The 16,888-nt window shown below is 54.5% G+C and overlaps 6 protein-coding genes across 6 annotated transcripts; 4 read left to right on the forward strand and 2 right to left on the reverse strand.

Annotated features, from left to right (window-relative positions):
• Positions 1–351: 351 nt before the first annotated feature.
• UMAG_04791 (uncharacterized protein) lies at positions 352–1,914 on the forward strand (the record flags this gene model as incomplete). The annotated part of the gene is made up of 1 exon (XM_011393353.1): positions 352–1,914. One exon carries the CDS (start codon positions 352–354, stop codon positions 1,912–1,914), a length of 1,563 nt encoding a protein of 520 aa, XP_011391655.1.
• An 849-nt stretch (positions 1,915–2,763) lies between these two features.
• UMAG_10689 (putative homoaconitate hydratase LYS4) lies at positions 2,764–4,968 on the forward strand (the record flags this gene model as incomplete). Its single annotated transcript, XM_011393439.1, has 1 exon — positions 2,764–4,968. One exon carries the CDS (start codon positions 2,764–2,766, stop codon positions 4,966–4,968), a length of 2,205 nt encoding a protein of 734 aa, XP_011391741.1.
• A 261-nt stretch (positions 4,969–5,229) lies between these two features.
• UMAG_04793 (uncharacterized protein) lies at positions 5,230–6,573 on the reverse strand (the record flags this gene model as incomplete). Its single annotated transcript, XM_011393354.1, has 1 exon — positions 5,230–6,573. The coding sequence occupies one exon, from the start codon at positions 6,571–6,573 to the stop codon at positions 5,230–5,232; it is 1,344 nt and encodes a 447-aa protein (XP_011391656.1).
• Positions 6,574–7,563: 990 nt separating this feature from the next.
• Positions 7,564–8,691, reverse strand: UMAG_04794 (putative TFIIB subunit (transcription initiation factor), factor E; the record flags this gene model as incomplete). The annotated part of the gene is made up of 1 exon (XM_011393355.1): positions 7,564–8,691. The coding sequence occupies one exon, from the start codon at positions 8,689–8,691 to the stop codon at positions 7,564–7,566; it is 1,128 nt and encodes a 375-aa protein (XP_011391657.1).
• A 730-nt stretch (positions 8,692–9,421) lies between these two features.
• UMAG_04795 (nucleoporin) lies at positions 9,422–12,043 on the forward strand (the record flags this gene model as incomplete). Its single annotated transcript, XM_011393356.1, has 1 exon — positions 9,422–12,043. One exon carries the CDS (start codon positions 9,422–9,424, stop codon positions 12,041–12,043), a length of 2,622 nt encoding a protein of 873 aa, XP_011391658.1.
• A 603-nt stretch (positions 12,044–12,646) lies between these two features.
• UMAG_04796 (uncharacterized protein) lies at positions 12,647–16,642 on the forward strand (the record flags this gene model as incomplete). The annotated part of the gene is made up of 1 exon (XM_011393357.1): positions 12,647–16,642. One exon carries the CDS (start codon positions 12,647–12,649, stop codon positions 16,640–16,642), a length of 3,996 nt encoding a protein of 1,331 aa, XP_011391659.1.
• Positions 16,643–16,888: the final 246 nt, after the last annotated feature.

The raw sequence follows: 16,888 nt of genomic DNA on the forward strand, positions 1-16,888 counted from the left end.
ATATGCCTTGCTTGTTTTTGGAAGGCCCTCATCGATCTCAAGCCACTCCTCTCCCTTTCTCGCGTCTCGTTCCTTCTTTGCCGTCATCAGAAAGCTGACTGCTGACGCTATAGCCGTTCACTCCACTCTCTGGCCCTCTCCCCCTCTCCCTCCCTGCTTCTACGGTCCTGACTCCGACCCTGCTCTGTCCAACTCCGAAACACGCTCTTTGTCTCGTTCCCTTTCTTGATACTTCGGAATTCATCAACGACCGCCCTCGCACTGCATTGATTAACTCGCTCGCTAATCTCACCCTCATCAGACACCATCCGTGATATTGTTTTCCACCCCATCTCAACGACCACATCCATCATGACCGCCTCTGTCAGCTCGAACCAAACATCTCTGTCTCGTCGCTCGTCTCACAACCGCCACTCCCGCATTAGCTCGGGATCGTCTAGTGCAAGTTCCGGCTCTTCGCGACCACGATCGTCTCGCGGCAGGAGCACATCGCCTATCAACCCCACCAAGCAGGAAGCAGCTGTCCAAATGGCTGCAAAGCGTGCGTCGGTATCGAGTGTCGGCTCGACAATCTCTTCGTCCTATTCGACCTTGACTGCAGACTCCAAGGTGGCCGATACAACAGCTGCTACCTCGACCGTGTCAGCTTCCGCATCTAGCAATAAGGTTCCCGCCGGACTTCGTGCGATGCTGTTTGAAGAGGAATACCAAGAAGAAGCGATCGAGCACATGCACCACATGGAGCTGCAAACCGTCGCTGCCGTCGAGCTCATGGATGTTCAGCCCGAGCTCAAGTGGTTCATGCGCCCTTACCTTGTTGACTTCCTGATCGAGATCCACCAGACTTTCCGCCTCCGTCCCGAAACACTTTTCCTCACCATGAACATTGTCGACCGCTACGTTTCGAAACGTATCGTGTACAAGCGCCATTACCAGCTGGTCGGCTGCGCAGCTCTCTTGATCGCCGCCAAATTCGAGGATGCCAAGGATCGCGTTCCTACGGTCAAAGAACTCAGCCAGATGTGCTGCAACGCCTACGACGAGTCGGCCTTTGCCCAGATGGAGGGACACGTGCTCTCTACCATTGGCTGGACTCTAGGCCACCCAACTGCCGAAGCTTGGCTCCGAATCGAAAGCGTTCGGGGTGGCGAAGACTTAAAAACGGTCAACCTCGCCCGCTTCTTCCTCGAGGTGAGCCTGTTTCACCGCGATTTCATTTCGCTGAAATCCTCGGCGCTCACCACGGGCGCTTTGATTTTGGCACGCTTCATTTGTGGACTTCCGCAATCGACTCAACTTTCCCTGAACGCCGAGGCAGCCAAGGCAGCGCACATGCTGGACGCCTACGTCTGGGAGAACCTTCAAGATCTGTCGCTGATCTTGATCAAGAAGTACTCGTACGCCTATTTCTCCAGCGCCTCGACCGTCGCATGCGAATGGTACCGAGCGCGTGTGGCGGCTGCCAAATCATCGCCACCATCAGGCCTGCTTCCTGCACAGGCACTCACGCGCAATGCCGGTGCAGTAGCCCAGGAGGTGGATGACGACGATTCGATGTGCTCGCAGCCCACCACGCCTGCTTCGTCGGTGCAATCGACGCCGTCCCGCTCAATGGACGAGGATGAAGATGAGGACGAGGAGGACGACATGCCCGTCACGCCTTTGTCTCTTTATTCATTGCACGATCCACTGGTAGCCGCTGCTAACGCTGCAGGTCTTCCTGTGCCCATGCCTTCTTCGCGTGCTTCAGCGCAGGACAAAGAGAGACGCTTGTCGTCTTCCAGCGCCAGCACCGAAAAGCCAATGCCAAGCAGCAAGAGCGCATCCACTCACCTGACGGTGCAACAGCCCATGCTCGGCGCAAGAAAGCCGCTCGGAAACGTGGTCTGGAACGTTAATGTCCAGCAGTTCTGAGCTTAGATCATCTCGCACTTCCGCTCTCCGTCTCGCTCCCGCATCAAAAGTCTCTCGGCCTTCTTGGACTTGTGTCATACTGTGTTTTTAGCAAGCATCTTTCTCTCTCGATTAGCATTCTGGCCCCGTTCCCAACCCCTGTTGCTCCCACTTTCCCCTTTCCTCTCCCCCATTTTCCCCTATCAACATGCACTCTACAATCTAGCAATGGGCTCGCGCGCCTTGATTGGCGCCGTTGAGCCTTGTTTTATATATTTTCTCCATCAAGATGCTTTCTGCTCTTTACAGGAACGCAATTCACGATTTGTGATTATCTTCATGTTGCATGGAATCTCGAACAAACAAATATCTTTTGACGATACGTCATGTTTATTCGTGATTCGACAGGTGCGTGTTGTGTCGCCGATCTGCCTGCCTACTGCTTGCCTTGCTGTAACTATGAGGGGATCACGGATTGGGAATCGCAGTGTTAGACAGGTGGCAGCCTGTGAGTGTAACTCGGGACTTGTTCACTCACGCGAAAAAAATTAGCCTGAAATCCGAGACGTCCGATTGGTTGACGAGTCACCACATCCTGGCATATGAAACTTAACATATTTCATTTTGGCTCACGCTCGTGGCTCACGCGCTGCCTGTGAGAGAGCGGACGACAGAGGATCTAATCAGCAAGTGAAGCTTGAAGTCGTGAGTGGGTGTTGCAGGAAGAAACCAACTCGTGACTCGTGATTTGTTCGGGGATTCGCCGAAAGATGAGGGAGAAGCCAACTCTTTCTCACTTCCCTGATTCGCTTTGCTTTTTCTTCCCCACCACTTTCTGGTAGAGCAGTCTTGACGTTTGCACACATCGCCATGGGAGCATCCAACTTACTGCGCTTCGGCGCAGTCACTCGAATCTCGACACCTCTGCTTTCACGACGCAGCCTTGCAACCCACGCAGCCGTCAATCCAGCAAGCGGAACCTACAACCTCGTCGAAAAGATCGTACAGAAGTATGCCGTCGACCTCTCCCCCGGCTCGCACGTCAAGTCGGGTGACTACGTCTCCATTCGCCCCGGCACCGTGATGACGCACGACAACACCGGACCCGTCATCTCTAAGTTTGGTTCCATTGGCGCCACTTCGATCTACAACCCAGACCAAGTGGTGTTTGCGCTCGATCACGATGTGCAGAACAAGTCAGCCAAGAACCTGGAAAAGTACAGCAAGATCGAGAGCTTTGCACGCAAGCATGGCATCGACTTCTACCCTGCTGGTAGGGGTATCGGTCACCAGGTGTTGGTTGAGGAAGGGTACGCTTTCCCTCAGACGTTGGCGGTGGCGAGCGATTCTCATTCCAATATGTACGGTGGTGTTGGATGCCTGGGCACACCCATCGTAAGGACAGATGCGGCGGCTATTTGGGCTACGGGTCAGACGTGGTGGCAGATCCCCGAAGTCGTCAAAGTCGAGTTGAAGGGCGAGCTGCCAAAGGGCGTTACTGGCAAGGACGTCATCGTGGCGCTCTGTGGCTACTTTAACAAGGATCAGGTTTTGAATGCAGCCATCGAATTCCACGGCTCTGGTCTCTCGTCGCTTTCAGTGGAAGAGCGTTTGGCGATTGCCAACATGACGACTGAATGGGGTGCTCTCGCCGGTCTGTTCCCTACCGACGATGTCACCCTCTCGTGGTACGAGAAGCAAATCCGCAAGCGCGACAAGCTCGAATTTCAAATCGGCTCCTCTCCCTCTCCCTCAAATTCGCACCCACGACTCAACATGAACCGCCTCGACGAGCTCTCAAGAACCCTGCTCCGACCCGACTCTGGCGCAGTCTACTCGAAGCACCTCACACTCGACTTGGCCACGCTTGTTCCGCATGTCAGCGGTCCGAACTCTGTCAAAGTGTCGACCCCACTCGATGAGCTCACCTCGCAAAACATTGCGATCAACAAAGCCTATCTCGTGTCGTGCGTCAACTCACGCGCTTCTGATCTCAAAGCCGCCGCCGACGTGATTCGCGGTAAAAAAGTGGCTCCAGGAGTCGAGTTCTACGTTGCTGCCGCGAGTAGTGTCGTTCAACGCGAAGCCGAGGAGGCGGGTGACTGGGGAGCGTTGATGGCTGCCGGTGCCAAACCGTTGCCTGCCGGATGCGGACCGTGTATCGGACTGGGTGTGGGTCTGTTGGAGGATGGAGAGGTGGGTATCTCGGCGACCAACAGGAATTACAAGGGTCGAATGGGTAGTCCAAACGCTCAGGCATATTTGGCAAGTCCCGCTGTAGTGGCGGCTTCGGCGATCGAGGGCAAGATCTGCGGTCCGAGCGATTTGGATGTGAGTTTGTTGCCTCCATCCAAGGGACTAAAGTATTCGATCTCTACGGCTGCTAATGCCGCGCCGGCTGATGCATCTTCGACGGACGCCTCTGCTGGTGGAGTTGAAATCCTCGATAGCTTCCCAACCGCCTTCTCCGGTCCACTCATCTTTGCGCCCCAAGACAATCTCAACACGGATGGCATCTACCCCGGCAAGTACACGTACCAAGACGATATCACCCCGGAGAAACAAGCCGAAGTAGTGATGGAGAACTACGATGCTTCGTTCGCTTCCACCGTTGCCGGGCTTCGTGCTTCCTCGTCTTCCTCCTCGTCGACAAAGCAGGGACCGATTTTGATTGGAGGGTACAACTTCGGCACGGGTTCTTCACGAGAACAAGCGGCTACCGCGCTCAAGTATGCCGGTATCCCTCTCGTCCTTGCCGGTTCGTTTGGCGACATCTTTCAACGAAACGCCATCAACAACGGTCTCATCTGCCTGGAATCACACCAACTCGTGCAGGACTTGACACGTTTGTACCTCGAAAACGAAGGCGGAGTGAGGAACTCCAAGGCGATCCTGCTGGACGAATCCAAGGTGCACATCGACTCGAGTACCGGAAGCATCAACTTGTCGTTCAAAGGCCCTGATGGTGCCAAGATCGAACGAACGTATACGGCCAAACCAGCGGGCATCGGGAGGAGTGTCCAGGAAATCTACACTGCCGGTGGATTGGAAAAGTGGGTCAAGCAGAGGATTTGATCTGTTGGCACACGCCATTTGGGTCAACAAATGAGTTAACTGGCTCTCGACCCTCCTCGCATCACAGAGCATACCTGAGAATCTCACAAAGCCACACGAGACACTGGCAACACGCAACATGCAACGTGCAAGCCCCGTGATTCATGATTGTTTGCATTCCAAAAATCGAGTGGTGTGAGCTGAACAAAAACCCGCCGTGCTTTCCAAAGGCATCACCAAACATATGCACACGCATCGCAACTCCGAATGAGCAAACGCCCTCTAACCACTGATGAAAGTATGTTCCTCAAACAGCGTGCCCTTAACCTCGGTGGCCTCGCCTTTTCCAGCACCGCTGTACGATTCTGGCAATTTGATCGTCAGTGTAGCGTCATTCAACGTCTGGTAGATGAACGGCTTGGTACCGGCCACGTAGTTGACCAGCTTGCGCACCATATATGGGATCTCGGCCAACACATCCACCTTGTCGACCAGACCGTGCGTCTCGCTCGAAGGGTATGGTTTGCCGAGGTCCACCTTGAGCGAAGCGTCCACGTGGTTTGCTATGTCACCTTTGCCTGTCGAAGCGTCGAGCAGCGGTCCTTGCCAGTGGTACTCGATCGACTGCGGAGCTTGGTAGTCCGTCTCCTGGTCCAGCATCTTATCGAGATGCTTGACGTACGAATTGCTTTGATGGCTGGGTTGCGAGTCTGCTGCACCTGCGGCACGGGTGGCAGCGGTGACACAGACGAGCTTACCCTCGGCAACGATGGATCCGATGTTGACCGTGAGCGACTGACGCTGTTGCTGCGCGGCTGCCTGATCGACGCTGCCATAATCCGGCGTGGTGGTGAACTCCATCATGACACCGCTCACCCTTCCGAGCTTTTCGTGGTGGGCTTGGAAGTTGGCAAAGTTCCACTTGGCAGCTACCAAATTGGGACGCATACCTTGGATGGCATGAACAAACATACCTTTGCCCTTGGCATCGATGGCACTGCCTTGCGAGATGATGTGTCCATCGCTCTCTGCCACAGGCCAGAAACGGTGGATGACGTAGCCTTCAGGACTACCGAGGTTGGAGCCAAAGTAGCTGAAGCCGCCCTTGGGACCCGAGCCGAGCTTCCAGCCTTTGACGGCAGAAGGTCGGGTGAAGGACCAAGAGAGCTGTAGATCCTTGCCCAGGTTGGCCGTGATAGAGTATCGGTCGTCGCCGGCGTCGGTGGTGGTAAAGTCGACGCTGAACTCGGCGGCTTTGCTAGAACGCTTGTCGTTCTGGGCGGCGAACTTGGTCACGTTGACCGACTTCCAAATTCTTTTACCGGTCTTTGGGTTGAAGTACTTGAACGTCATTTGAACCTGAGGATACCAGAGACCAACGGCCGAGTGAATGATTTGCGAAGTGGCAAAGGAGCCATCGTCTAGCACAGAGTACCAGGTCTGAGTCTCGGTGGTGAATCCACCGGCACAGGTCCATTCCAGATCTGAGGCTTCGAGGGGACCAAAGAGGGCGTCTTGAGCGACCGTGTCGGTGATGGCGTGGAAGTTGCTTCCAGAAGCAGTTGCGGCGCCACCAGCTGCACCAGAGGCAGCGTCGCCTTTGATCCAGGATCCCCAACCAGACATGACTGTGTGAGCGGCGTAGAGATATAGCGAGATGACTGTGTGAGCGGCGTAGAGATATAGCGAGAAAAAAGTCGCGCGCGGGTTTGGTAACTGCGACGAAGACTTGCGCGCAGCAACGAATAAACGATGGAGCAGTTCGCGGAGGCTTAAGTGCAACAGCCGTGATCTTTCTAGCGAGGCCGTTGAGAAAGATGATGGAGGTAGTTAGCTAGGCAGAAAGGAAGGCACAGGCAAGCTGATACTATCGGTTCACGATGGCGTGAATGCGTGTGAGGCAGCGAAAACGTGACGGACGGGAAAAGTCACGAGTCGTGAGTGTTGGCAGCACAAGCCGTGTCAAACGAGTCAGCGACCCTGACATTTCTGAAAATCAAGGATCGTAAATCGTGCGTGGTGAATGCAACACGAGCAGGCAGCCTTACCCGCTACGTGCTAAGTTCGTTGGATCCTCCTTTTTGCCATCTTAAGCGCCTTTGGAGCGACACCCTTCAGGCGCCAACACAGGCCAGATGACGCGTCGGAGAAGCAGATGGGCGGGCGCAAAACATCATTAAGTTAACTAGTTACTGTGTGTCAAAGCTCGATCTGCACTGTGCATGACTGCTGCTGCTGTTCTGGTTTCGTGAGCCACTTGCAAATAATATTTAATAGTCACTACTCTGAAGTGAAATTTCTGCGACGGCCCGCGGCTTTCGAAGCCCATCTCCACGGACCAGCCAGGCTCCTTCACGAATCGTGAATCTAGAAGCAGTCACGAGTCTACCTCTCCCCAACTCCTACACCGTTGCTCGTCGGCAGACGTGAGTGGCACCCCCCGTTCACGCGTCAAGAGCCCAGGTCAGAATACAACTCACTACTTGCTCCGCTTCTCAGCACAAGCGGTTCGGCGCAAATAGCTGCTCGAGAAGCCGACTGGACGATGTATCAAAATTCATGATTGCCATGCCTTGTATCGCAAATCACAATCATCAGAATCTAGTTTGAACGTCTTCAGACATCGAGGCGCGACATGTCCATCTGAGGGCTCTTGGACAGAATCTCTGGCGTGGCAATCTTGTCCTTGTGCTTGAGAAGCTCCTTGAAAGAGTTTTTGATCGTCACGTCGCTGACGCCTGCAGCCTGGCTGATGCGCTTGGCTCCCTTGTCCACGCCCCACAACAGCGTAGAAAAATAGATGCAGGCGGCCGCAATGGTGATCGGACTGCGGCCTGCCAAGATGCCAAGCTCGCGTACGCGTGCCGTAATGTCTTCCGTTGACCGTGTGATGCGCATCTCGAGACCCAAGTGGTTGCAATAACGACCCACCAGATCCGCCGCACCCGTCGGTCCAATACCAATCGGTGTCGATGTGCCGCTGTTGTTGGCACTAGCCCTCGATCCGTCCACCGATCCGGTACCCGTAGCATTCAAACCAAACGCCTGCTGCATCTCCTTGAAGCACTGGCCAATATGCTTCTTCGACACACTGGTGAGCGAGCAGATTTCGGGAAATGTTCGTGGCACGTGGTTCATCTTGCAAGCCACGTAGATGGCAGCGGCGATGATGGCGTCCGGCTTCTTTCCGCGAAGGATCTTTTCTTCTTCCACACGTCGATACGCCTGCTTAGCCACGTCCGAGACTGTCCTTGGCAGATGGATCGAATCGCACTTGCGCTGGATGTCTTCAAACGCGTCCAACATGTTGCGGTCCCTTGTACCTGTAGCACGGTTCATGGTTCTCTGCAGATCCCTCGAAGCACCTGTGCCGCCATCCCTGTATCCGATGCGCGACTCGAGCTGCTCGTTGATACCGTCCAGCAGCGGGTTGCTCGCTGCACCTACACGCGATGGATCATCACCATCCTCGTTGGCAAAAGTACGCCATTCAGATCGAGTATCGATGATATTCTCGCCCACCACAAGCCCGCAATCGGCGCAAACCAGATCACCAGACTCGAATTCTTCCGCCAAGTTGGGTGGATCCGTCTTGCAGTCACGGCAAATCAGGCGGACGTTTAGATCCGGCACAAAATCATCCTCGCCTTTAGGCGCATCACCGCGGTCAGCAGCATACCTGGCGCTAAGTGCGAAAGGCTGAGCAAAGGTATTCTGTGAAGATCGGGCAATGTCCGCCGTCATAGCTGCTGGTGCGACCAATGTAGATTACTGCTGATTCTGTGTCAAATGCTTTCCTCTAGAGACACCGTGCTGATCGATAGTGGCTTTCGGACAATTTGCGATTCTTCGGCTTCGAATGGCAGAGAGCAGCTACGAACAGCTGTAGATCAACTCGAATGCCTGAGGTGCCAATCAGTCTAGGTGCAAGCTTAACAAAGATTGCCAATGGAAGGCGTCTCGTCGTGGCGAGAATGCAAATGTCACTACAGGCTCGATGTAATGGATGCGAAAGGATCGTATCAGCAGCGGATGTCGTCTGCAAGGGCGTAGCAGATGATGGTGGCGAAGGGCAAAGGTTCGTCACATAGGCATTGGACTGCGGATGTCATTAAATCATTCACGATTGACTGGAATTCTACAGAACGCTCAGCTGCCGCAAAGCCGGACTTTACGATTCACGAAGCACGAGCCTGCAATTCACGATTATTGAGAAAATCCGGGCCAATCGACAACGTTGTCGTGCGAGAATGGCGTATTCGATGCCGCACAAAGCTCGGATTGCGGAGTATTGCTTGCACGCGCTCAACTCACACTCGTGACTCACAACTGCGAGGTGGGAATCAACACTTTCATTTTTTGATGGATGGTCTTCTCGCTCAAACAGCTGACACCATTCTCAACAATTTCTCCCGCATCGATTCCATCTGTCCCTCCACGGGGCACGACTGTATTTGACTACTTCAGCACAGCCATGGCTGTTTACACTCAATACGTACAAGGCTCTGCCTCTACATCGGCATCCGTACCGCCCACCTTAACACGCAACACCGAATCTAGTTTTAATGCATTTGCGCGCGTCCTTCAGGCTTGCAAAGATCTCGACCCAGCTGCAAGGATCGATCCAGATAACGGTACTGCTCTCCTTTTTGCAGATGCTTGCTTGAGACTTGGTGAAGAAGCTCTCGACGATGCAGGCTACAATGCGCGACTTCAAGATCAGAATCTCGAGGATGACGACAGGGCAGCGTGGGAACTTGAACAGAGCACCTGGAGATTAATACACATGTTGACATCCGAAAGACTGCATCGAATCGGACGCAAATCTCAAGCTCCGACAGAAGAACAGGACAAGCATGCGATCCAGGCGTATGAGACGCCGCTTGCAGCTATACAAAGCATCTTTGAAAAGGACGAGCACCTCAACGAGCTTCGTATCATTCGCGAATGGCTACAAGAGACCCTGATTCCCAGGCACATCGTAGAAGTGCGCAAAGGCTATCTTGCCTTCACCAAGAATCGAGTGCGCGCAGAGAAGCGTGCAAGCGTCGGAGGTGGACCTACGTCTGGCGATGGACGCAAGCTGGCATTCGGATCAGCAGCCAGCTCCAGCTTTGCGCCCAGGAATCGTGGTAAGGCCGTCAAGAACCTCGATCCTGATGCTGTCTCGCGAGGCGAGGGCGGCCTCGAGCTTGAGGACGCCACCTATGAAAAAGCGCTTCTGCGCACCCTATTTGAGTATGCGCGTGCCGGCCGTTTGGATGCTGCATTCGACCTCTGCCACCAAATTGATCAAAGCTGGCGAGCTGCAACGCTACGTGGCGCAATGCTGTACCATGATCCGGCTGTCAACGCCGAGCCGCAGGACGTCGATCGCGTCGTGGGCAACCGCAATAGAACACTGTGGAAGTCAGCCTGCAGGAAGCTGTCTGCCAACCCCAACTTGGATGAATACGAACGAGCACTGTACGGATCGCTAGCAGGCGAACTTCAATCGGTCATCCATGTCAGTCAGAGCTGGGAAGAGTTGCTCTGGGCTCACGTTAATGCCAAGTTGGAGGCTGCAGTGGACCTCAAGCTCGACGAGAGGCACAGTTGGTGGAGTCAAGAGTCCAATCCGGACCTTTTCGACGAGGGCGAGCATGGTGCTGTTCAAGTATTACAGGGCGCTATAGCCTCCATACCCACACCTGCGCCACAGGCTGGCAACGCTTCAAAATCAGAAATCAAGGTTGGATCTCTGCACGGCGTCTTTGACAAGCTGAGCCAAACCCAAGCACACAGCATACATCTCCAAGCCAACAACCCGTATCGCTTAGTGCAAAGAAGCATCATTTCTAACAACCTACCCGACCTATTCAATCGCTTTGCCGACAACCTCGGTGATATGCAGACCGCGCTCGAACCTGCCACTTTTGCACGACTGCTGCGCTTCTTTGCGCATCTGATCCTCTACCTCCGCTTGCTCTCGATCTCACTGCCGGACTTTGCATGCAACGCCATTCTGTCATGCTACGTACAGGTATTGGAAGCGGTCGGCGAGGTCAATCTGGTCGCCATGTACGCTAGCTCTCTCGAGCCGCAGTCAGCGACGAGGAGCTATGCCAACTTTTTGCGCTCCATGGACGTCAATTCTAGCCGCGAAGCCAAGGCGAACGCCCTCCGACAAGCAGAGCAACACGACCTTGACCTAACGGCGGTAGCCAGATGTACGGTGGAAATGACCTTCGACGAGCTGTTCCCGAGTATCGCGTCCGAGTTTGACGAGTCGTCCGGCCTTGGTGGCGCGCTCAAAGCATTAGGAGGTTCGAAAAAACTCGACACCATCCGCTTCGATGTACGTCTCGATGGGAACGAGGAGGCTCTAGTGAAGGCGATTGACTGGCTCACTTTTGACCCAACGACTTATGCCGAGGCCATCACACAATCGAACGCACTCACCCGGCTTTTTCTGTCAACAGGTCGCTTGCACGCAGCCAAAGTGCTTCGCGAGCGTATGCCCAACGAAGTTCTGTCGAGCATGGACAGCCTCGATCTCTCGATGGGGCAGAGCATCGAACGCGCAGGCTGGGATACCTTCTTCACGGCATTGGAAGCGCATGTGGCTTACAAGCATTTCTGGACCACTCGGCCTGCTGATGCTGCTGCTTCCGGCGCTCGTACCGCAGACGGCATGTCCAAATTGGAACGCTTGAACTGGGTCAAGGCGCTCAGCCAAGTGGTGGAGCAAGCACGCGATCTCGACCTGGTGCTGCTTGAACGGGACTGGCTCAAGATCCCGTTGGATACAAGCGGCGGTGGATTGGAAACAGAGCGACGATCCCGCGAGCTGTTCGACATCCGACAGGCCTACATTCCCGAGATCGTTTTCCGACTGCACGATATGCTGGTCGAATCATCAAGCGTGGTGCCAATCAACCTCAATATGGCACTGCGCCTTGCTGAGATCGTGGCAGACGAACGACACAAGGTCTACCTCGAGTTTATCCGAAGCAACGCCAACCTGCTACAGGACTACATGCTGCGCGTTCGCGAAGCTTCATTATTGCTTCTGAACAATGGCGGCGACGTCTTTCAGAAGGCTGTAGAATCGTAGCTGCACCATCGCATCTGATAACAGCAACGCTCTCGATACGTTGTCTACTCAACATGATCTTTTTCTGTATGTCCAGCTCAGAGTACACTGCTCTGCTAAGGGCGGTCACTGTGAGTCATGAGTGCATTTAAACGACTCTGGTCGATGAAACAGTCACCAGTCAGATCTGGAGCATCATTCGTGATTCGTAATTTTGTAGAGCCAAAGAACGCGAGAGGAAGCATCTTGTTAGCTCTTGCTTGGGTCCTTGGCCTGTGCGTAATTCGTGATTCACGATTAGTCACGAGTGTGCTTCGAGACAGCTGCAGGAATACCGCCACTTGACGTAATTGCGTGGGAAAAGTCAAGAAACAACAAGTCTGGAAGAGGTCTCAGCCGAGCAACATTCGGCATGTGTACGAAAATTTAGGTTGTAGGCTGTGCTAGCCTAGCTCGTTGTTGCTGTGCTTTGCCGTGCAACACCAACCAAATCGTTGTCAAAGAGGCCGTTCACCAACTCATCAACCAGCTCAAAGAGACATCTTTCGCCTTCTATTTCTCGTCCATCTCTAGCTCTGCGACCATCTCTTCACAAGCTTAGACATCTACTATACCCCTTCTACCATGTCCGATCTCGATGCTTCGCCTCGCAAGAGCATGTCAGGCCGCCGAACCAGCTTCAGCTCAATTCGATCACGTCTCCGCAAACCAAGCCTCCAGAGCGGCAAGAAGAAGTCTATGGTGCAAGACGAAGAATTCGATTCGTATGATGTACAAGATAGTGAACAGCGCACGAAGCGCTTCTCGCTTGCATCGGACCACTCAATTCCACCGGTTCCGGCCCTTCCTCCTCGCCCCGTCAACGTCAATACAAGTGACCCCGACCTAGCGTACCTCCAAACAAGTGCATCACGGACTGAGGTAGACGCCGCCGCACCTTTACCCGAACCACCAGCTAACAAGCGAGACTCTGTCTTCAGCACTAAATCATCGAAGCCCGAACAATCTGTTGAAGGAGACATTTCAGCCCTCGTCAAAACCTCGCTCGGCATGACACTGGGTGCTCACGAGTCTGAAGCGGCTCGACCGGACCGCGGCACCAGCCGCTACGATGCACAGGGAGCCTTCAAGGAAACCATACCAATGACCATGCTGTTCTTTGGTGGCACCGTCATTGCTGCCCTCTTTCTGGCCAGATTCAGTATAATAGCGGCTGTCTTGGTCTCAGGCTGCAGTGGTCACATTCTCTTCAAGAAGCTTACCGAGAGGGGCGATGATGCAAAATGGGCGCTCGAGATGGAAGCGGCAGCAAAGCGCAGTGCCATGCCCGGTGCGGGTGAGGAATCGGTCGAATGGCTCAACAAGGCGCTCGCAACCGCCTGGCCGCTCATCAATGCCGACTACTTTGCTCCCTTCATCGATCTTCTCGAGGACAGCCTTATGACTCAGGTGCCTGGCGTTGTCCATAATGTGAGGGTCGAGGACATGGACCAGGGCTCCATTCCACTGCGCGTCAAGAGCTTTCGCGTGCTTCCCTCGGACGATGCCGCGTTTCTCAAAGGTGCCGTTGCACAGGCTCACAAAGATGCCGGCGAGTCGACAGCCGAAGCGTCATCTGCCAATCAAGTGGACAGTGAAGATGATGATGCTGACATCGATGTTGGCGACTTTGTAAACCTTGAGGTCACTTTTACCTACCGAGGAGCGCCCGCCAAGAAGGGCTTGTTCCACTCAGCAACCAACTCCAGTCCTGGCCCCCTCAATGTATCCGGCCCTGTCGCGGCAGATGATTCTAAGGACAGACAAGCCGACGATGAAGACGACTTTGACCAGCTTAAAGACGTGCCAACGGAGAGAATACATTTGCTACTTTACCTCAGTGTAGGTCTTCAAAAGATTGCTGCTGTGGACATCCCTGTGTGGATCGAGATGGTGGGCATCGAAGGTAAAGCACGTGTCCGTCTTCAAATGACACCTGTAGCGCCATTTGTCAAGCACGCTGCCGTTACATTTGTCGGCGCGCCTAAGCTCGAGATATCAGCCAAACCTTTGGGCAAGAAAATGGTCATCGATGCCATGAATTTGCCTCTCATGTCCTCTTACGTGCTTCATGCGGTCGAGGATGTTATCAAGGGCTTCATTGCTCCGCTCTCGTATACCATCGACGTGGCTGGTCTGCTCGGTTCAGGCGATGGCCCCCAGGATGTCTATTCGCTCGGTGTCATCTGCTTTGTGCTCCACCAGGCAGACGATCTTGCTGCCGCGGATTCCAATGGTCAGAGCGATCCCTTTGTGCAAGCATCGTTTGCCCGCGCAGGAAAGCCGCTCTTCACGTCGCGCATCGTCCGAAAAAGACGCGATGCCGTGTGGCAAGAGACCGGATTTCTACTCGTGTCCCCCGACGAAGTCCGCGATCATGATCGTCTGCGATTTACAGTGTTTGATGCCGACCGCTTCTCGGCAGATGACCCGCTTGGTAAGGTAGAGATTTCGCTACATCGGCTCATCCGAAAGTTCCGCCCAGATGGTGAGGCACGCAGCACCAACCTGCTCGAGATGCGAACCGACAAACTGCTGCCTATGAGGAAGGGGACATCGGTGCAAGGCACGCTCAAGTACAGCGTAGGCTTCTTTGGCCTTGCCCATACCCCTGGAACTGGGCATGCCCCTTCCCGACGCAAGCTGCTCAGCGGTATCACCAGCACGGCAGGAGACGACAGCGCATCCATCGATCTTGTCTCTCCAGTTGATGGCAAGCACAAGGTAGATGATAGTAAGGACTTGCCAGCGCTTCCAGAGAAGGTTGATGCCATATCGGAATCCGGCGTGAACCAGGATTTGAGTGCCTACATGACGGGCTTTGACAAGTTCGTTCACGGTCTTGGCCTGCCGATGGACGACGAGGTGTTACGGAAGAGAAAGATCCGCAAAGAGCGCGTCCAGAAGCTTGCTACAATGATCGAAGGTGCCAAGCAGGCGACGATGCATCCTCCGACAGCAGAGCTGCCCTCCGGCATCCTGGCGTTTCACATCCACTCGATCTCTGGACTCGAAGTACCCGCGACGCAAAAGTCGCTCGGAAGCACGTCGAAGAGGTTGTCACAAAAGTCACGCAATGGTCCTGCGCCAACTGAAGAGAGTCACGCGGAAGGTGGTGCTGGTGGTAAGCTTCCTTCGTCCTATGTACAAGTGTTCCTCAACGACGAGGCCATTTTTCGCACGAGAACCAAGACACTCAATCCGCGACCCTATATCAATGCGGGTAGTGAACGCTTTGTTGGCGACTGGACGACGGCTAGGCTCGACTTTACGGTGCGCGATGCTCGAATGCGCGAGAGCGACGCGATTCTGGGCTGCGTTGGGCTTCGACTGGCCGACGTGCTGACGGAGAGCAGCCGCAGCACCGGGTGGCACACTCTTACCGGCGGTCTTGGTTTTGGCAAGATCCGGATCACACTCTTGTTTCGCAGCGTCGAGCTTTCGGTGCCGCGACCCTTGCGCGGCTGGAACGTGGGTATCGTTGAGGTTGCCAGCATCAAGGTCACGGGTGTTCCTCAGTCGTTGCTTGACAAGAAGGCGTGCCACATTCTGTTCGAGACTGTTGGTGGCAAGACAACCACAGACGATGCAGAGCCCGTCGAAGACTACGAGCCTGGCACGGGCAATGAGGCCACCGTCAGCTACGAGTTCCCACTGAAGGATCCGGTTCGCTTGCCTGTTCGTCAGCGATACCCCAGCTGTCTATATGTGAGCCTACGCACGGACTCGCGCTTACCTGGACGCACACATCATCATGCGTTTGGATTCGTGCCGCTCAATCGATTGCCAGATGAGATGCGTGTACAGCGCCGGCTGCGTTTGTTCGAGGCAACAGACTGGGGCAAGGTGGAGCAGGACGTGCTGAGCGCGACGAGCGATCCCGCGTTGCTCCAAACGCACGACGGACCTGTGCGTTCCAAGTTACTGCCGGTATTGGAAGATTTGTGCCGTACTGGTGCAGTCACAATTTCGGAAGAGGCGTTGCATGCTGCCAAGCTGAGCACGATCGGCTGGATCGAGATCGACATGATCTTCCACCGAGGCATTGCGCCAGAGCATCGCTCTTGCACAGCAGGTGATAACGAGATGCGATTTGCATTCGACATGTACATGACATTGCAAGACGCCGGTGAGCGAGTGCGGCCTCGGACGCTCGCAACCAATCGACTGAGAGGTACTTACCTGGCCGATAGCCGCAACACAGACGGAACGGAGATGCGACTCAGCCTGCCAAATACCTCAGCACAGGGCCCAGTCAGCGAGGAGCCTGGACGGCTAGGAGAAGATGCAGCAAGCGGAGATCGGGATGACGATTCGCTCTACGCGCTCTCTCTGACAGAAACAGAGCTGGATGAGATGGCGCAAGAGGAGGGCGATTCGGACAGTCCCGAAGGACGACGAGCTCGAGCTCGTGCACTGCACCGCAATCAACGTGGCGCTGCACAGATCAAAGGTTTCCGAACGCTCACATGGATGAAGACGAATGCTGAAGACTCGGTGGCAAAGGTGAAGCGGCAGTTTGGCAACAAGCAGTCCAAGCGTATTGGCAAGATGGAAGCTGAAGGTATCTCACATTTCTGAAGCGGACATGTGCAATCACGAATAGTAGCAGTATTCATGATTAGCAACGTTGGTGACTGCTCCACTCACGACTGCTGCCGCCAGCCTGGCCAACCTTGGCAATGTGACACTTGAACAATCAACGCCGCGATGAGTCCGTACCTTGAACACCTACCTGTCTCTACAGCATGTCTTGTCAACAATTTGCCAAGTCGACTCCCACCGGAAGAGCGGTCCGGCGTAGTATGGTGCTTTTATTCACAGTTG

Source organism: Mycosarcoma maydis, chromosome 17 (genome assembly GCF_000328475.2).
Source record: "Mycosarcoma maydis chromosome 17, whole genome shotgun sequence".
In the NCBI taxonomy this organism is placed as follows: domain Eukaryota; kingdom Fungi; phylum Basidiomycota; class Ustilaginomycetes; order Ustilaginales; genus Mycosarcoma; species Mycosarcoma maydis.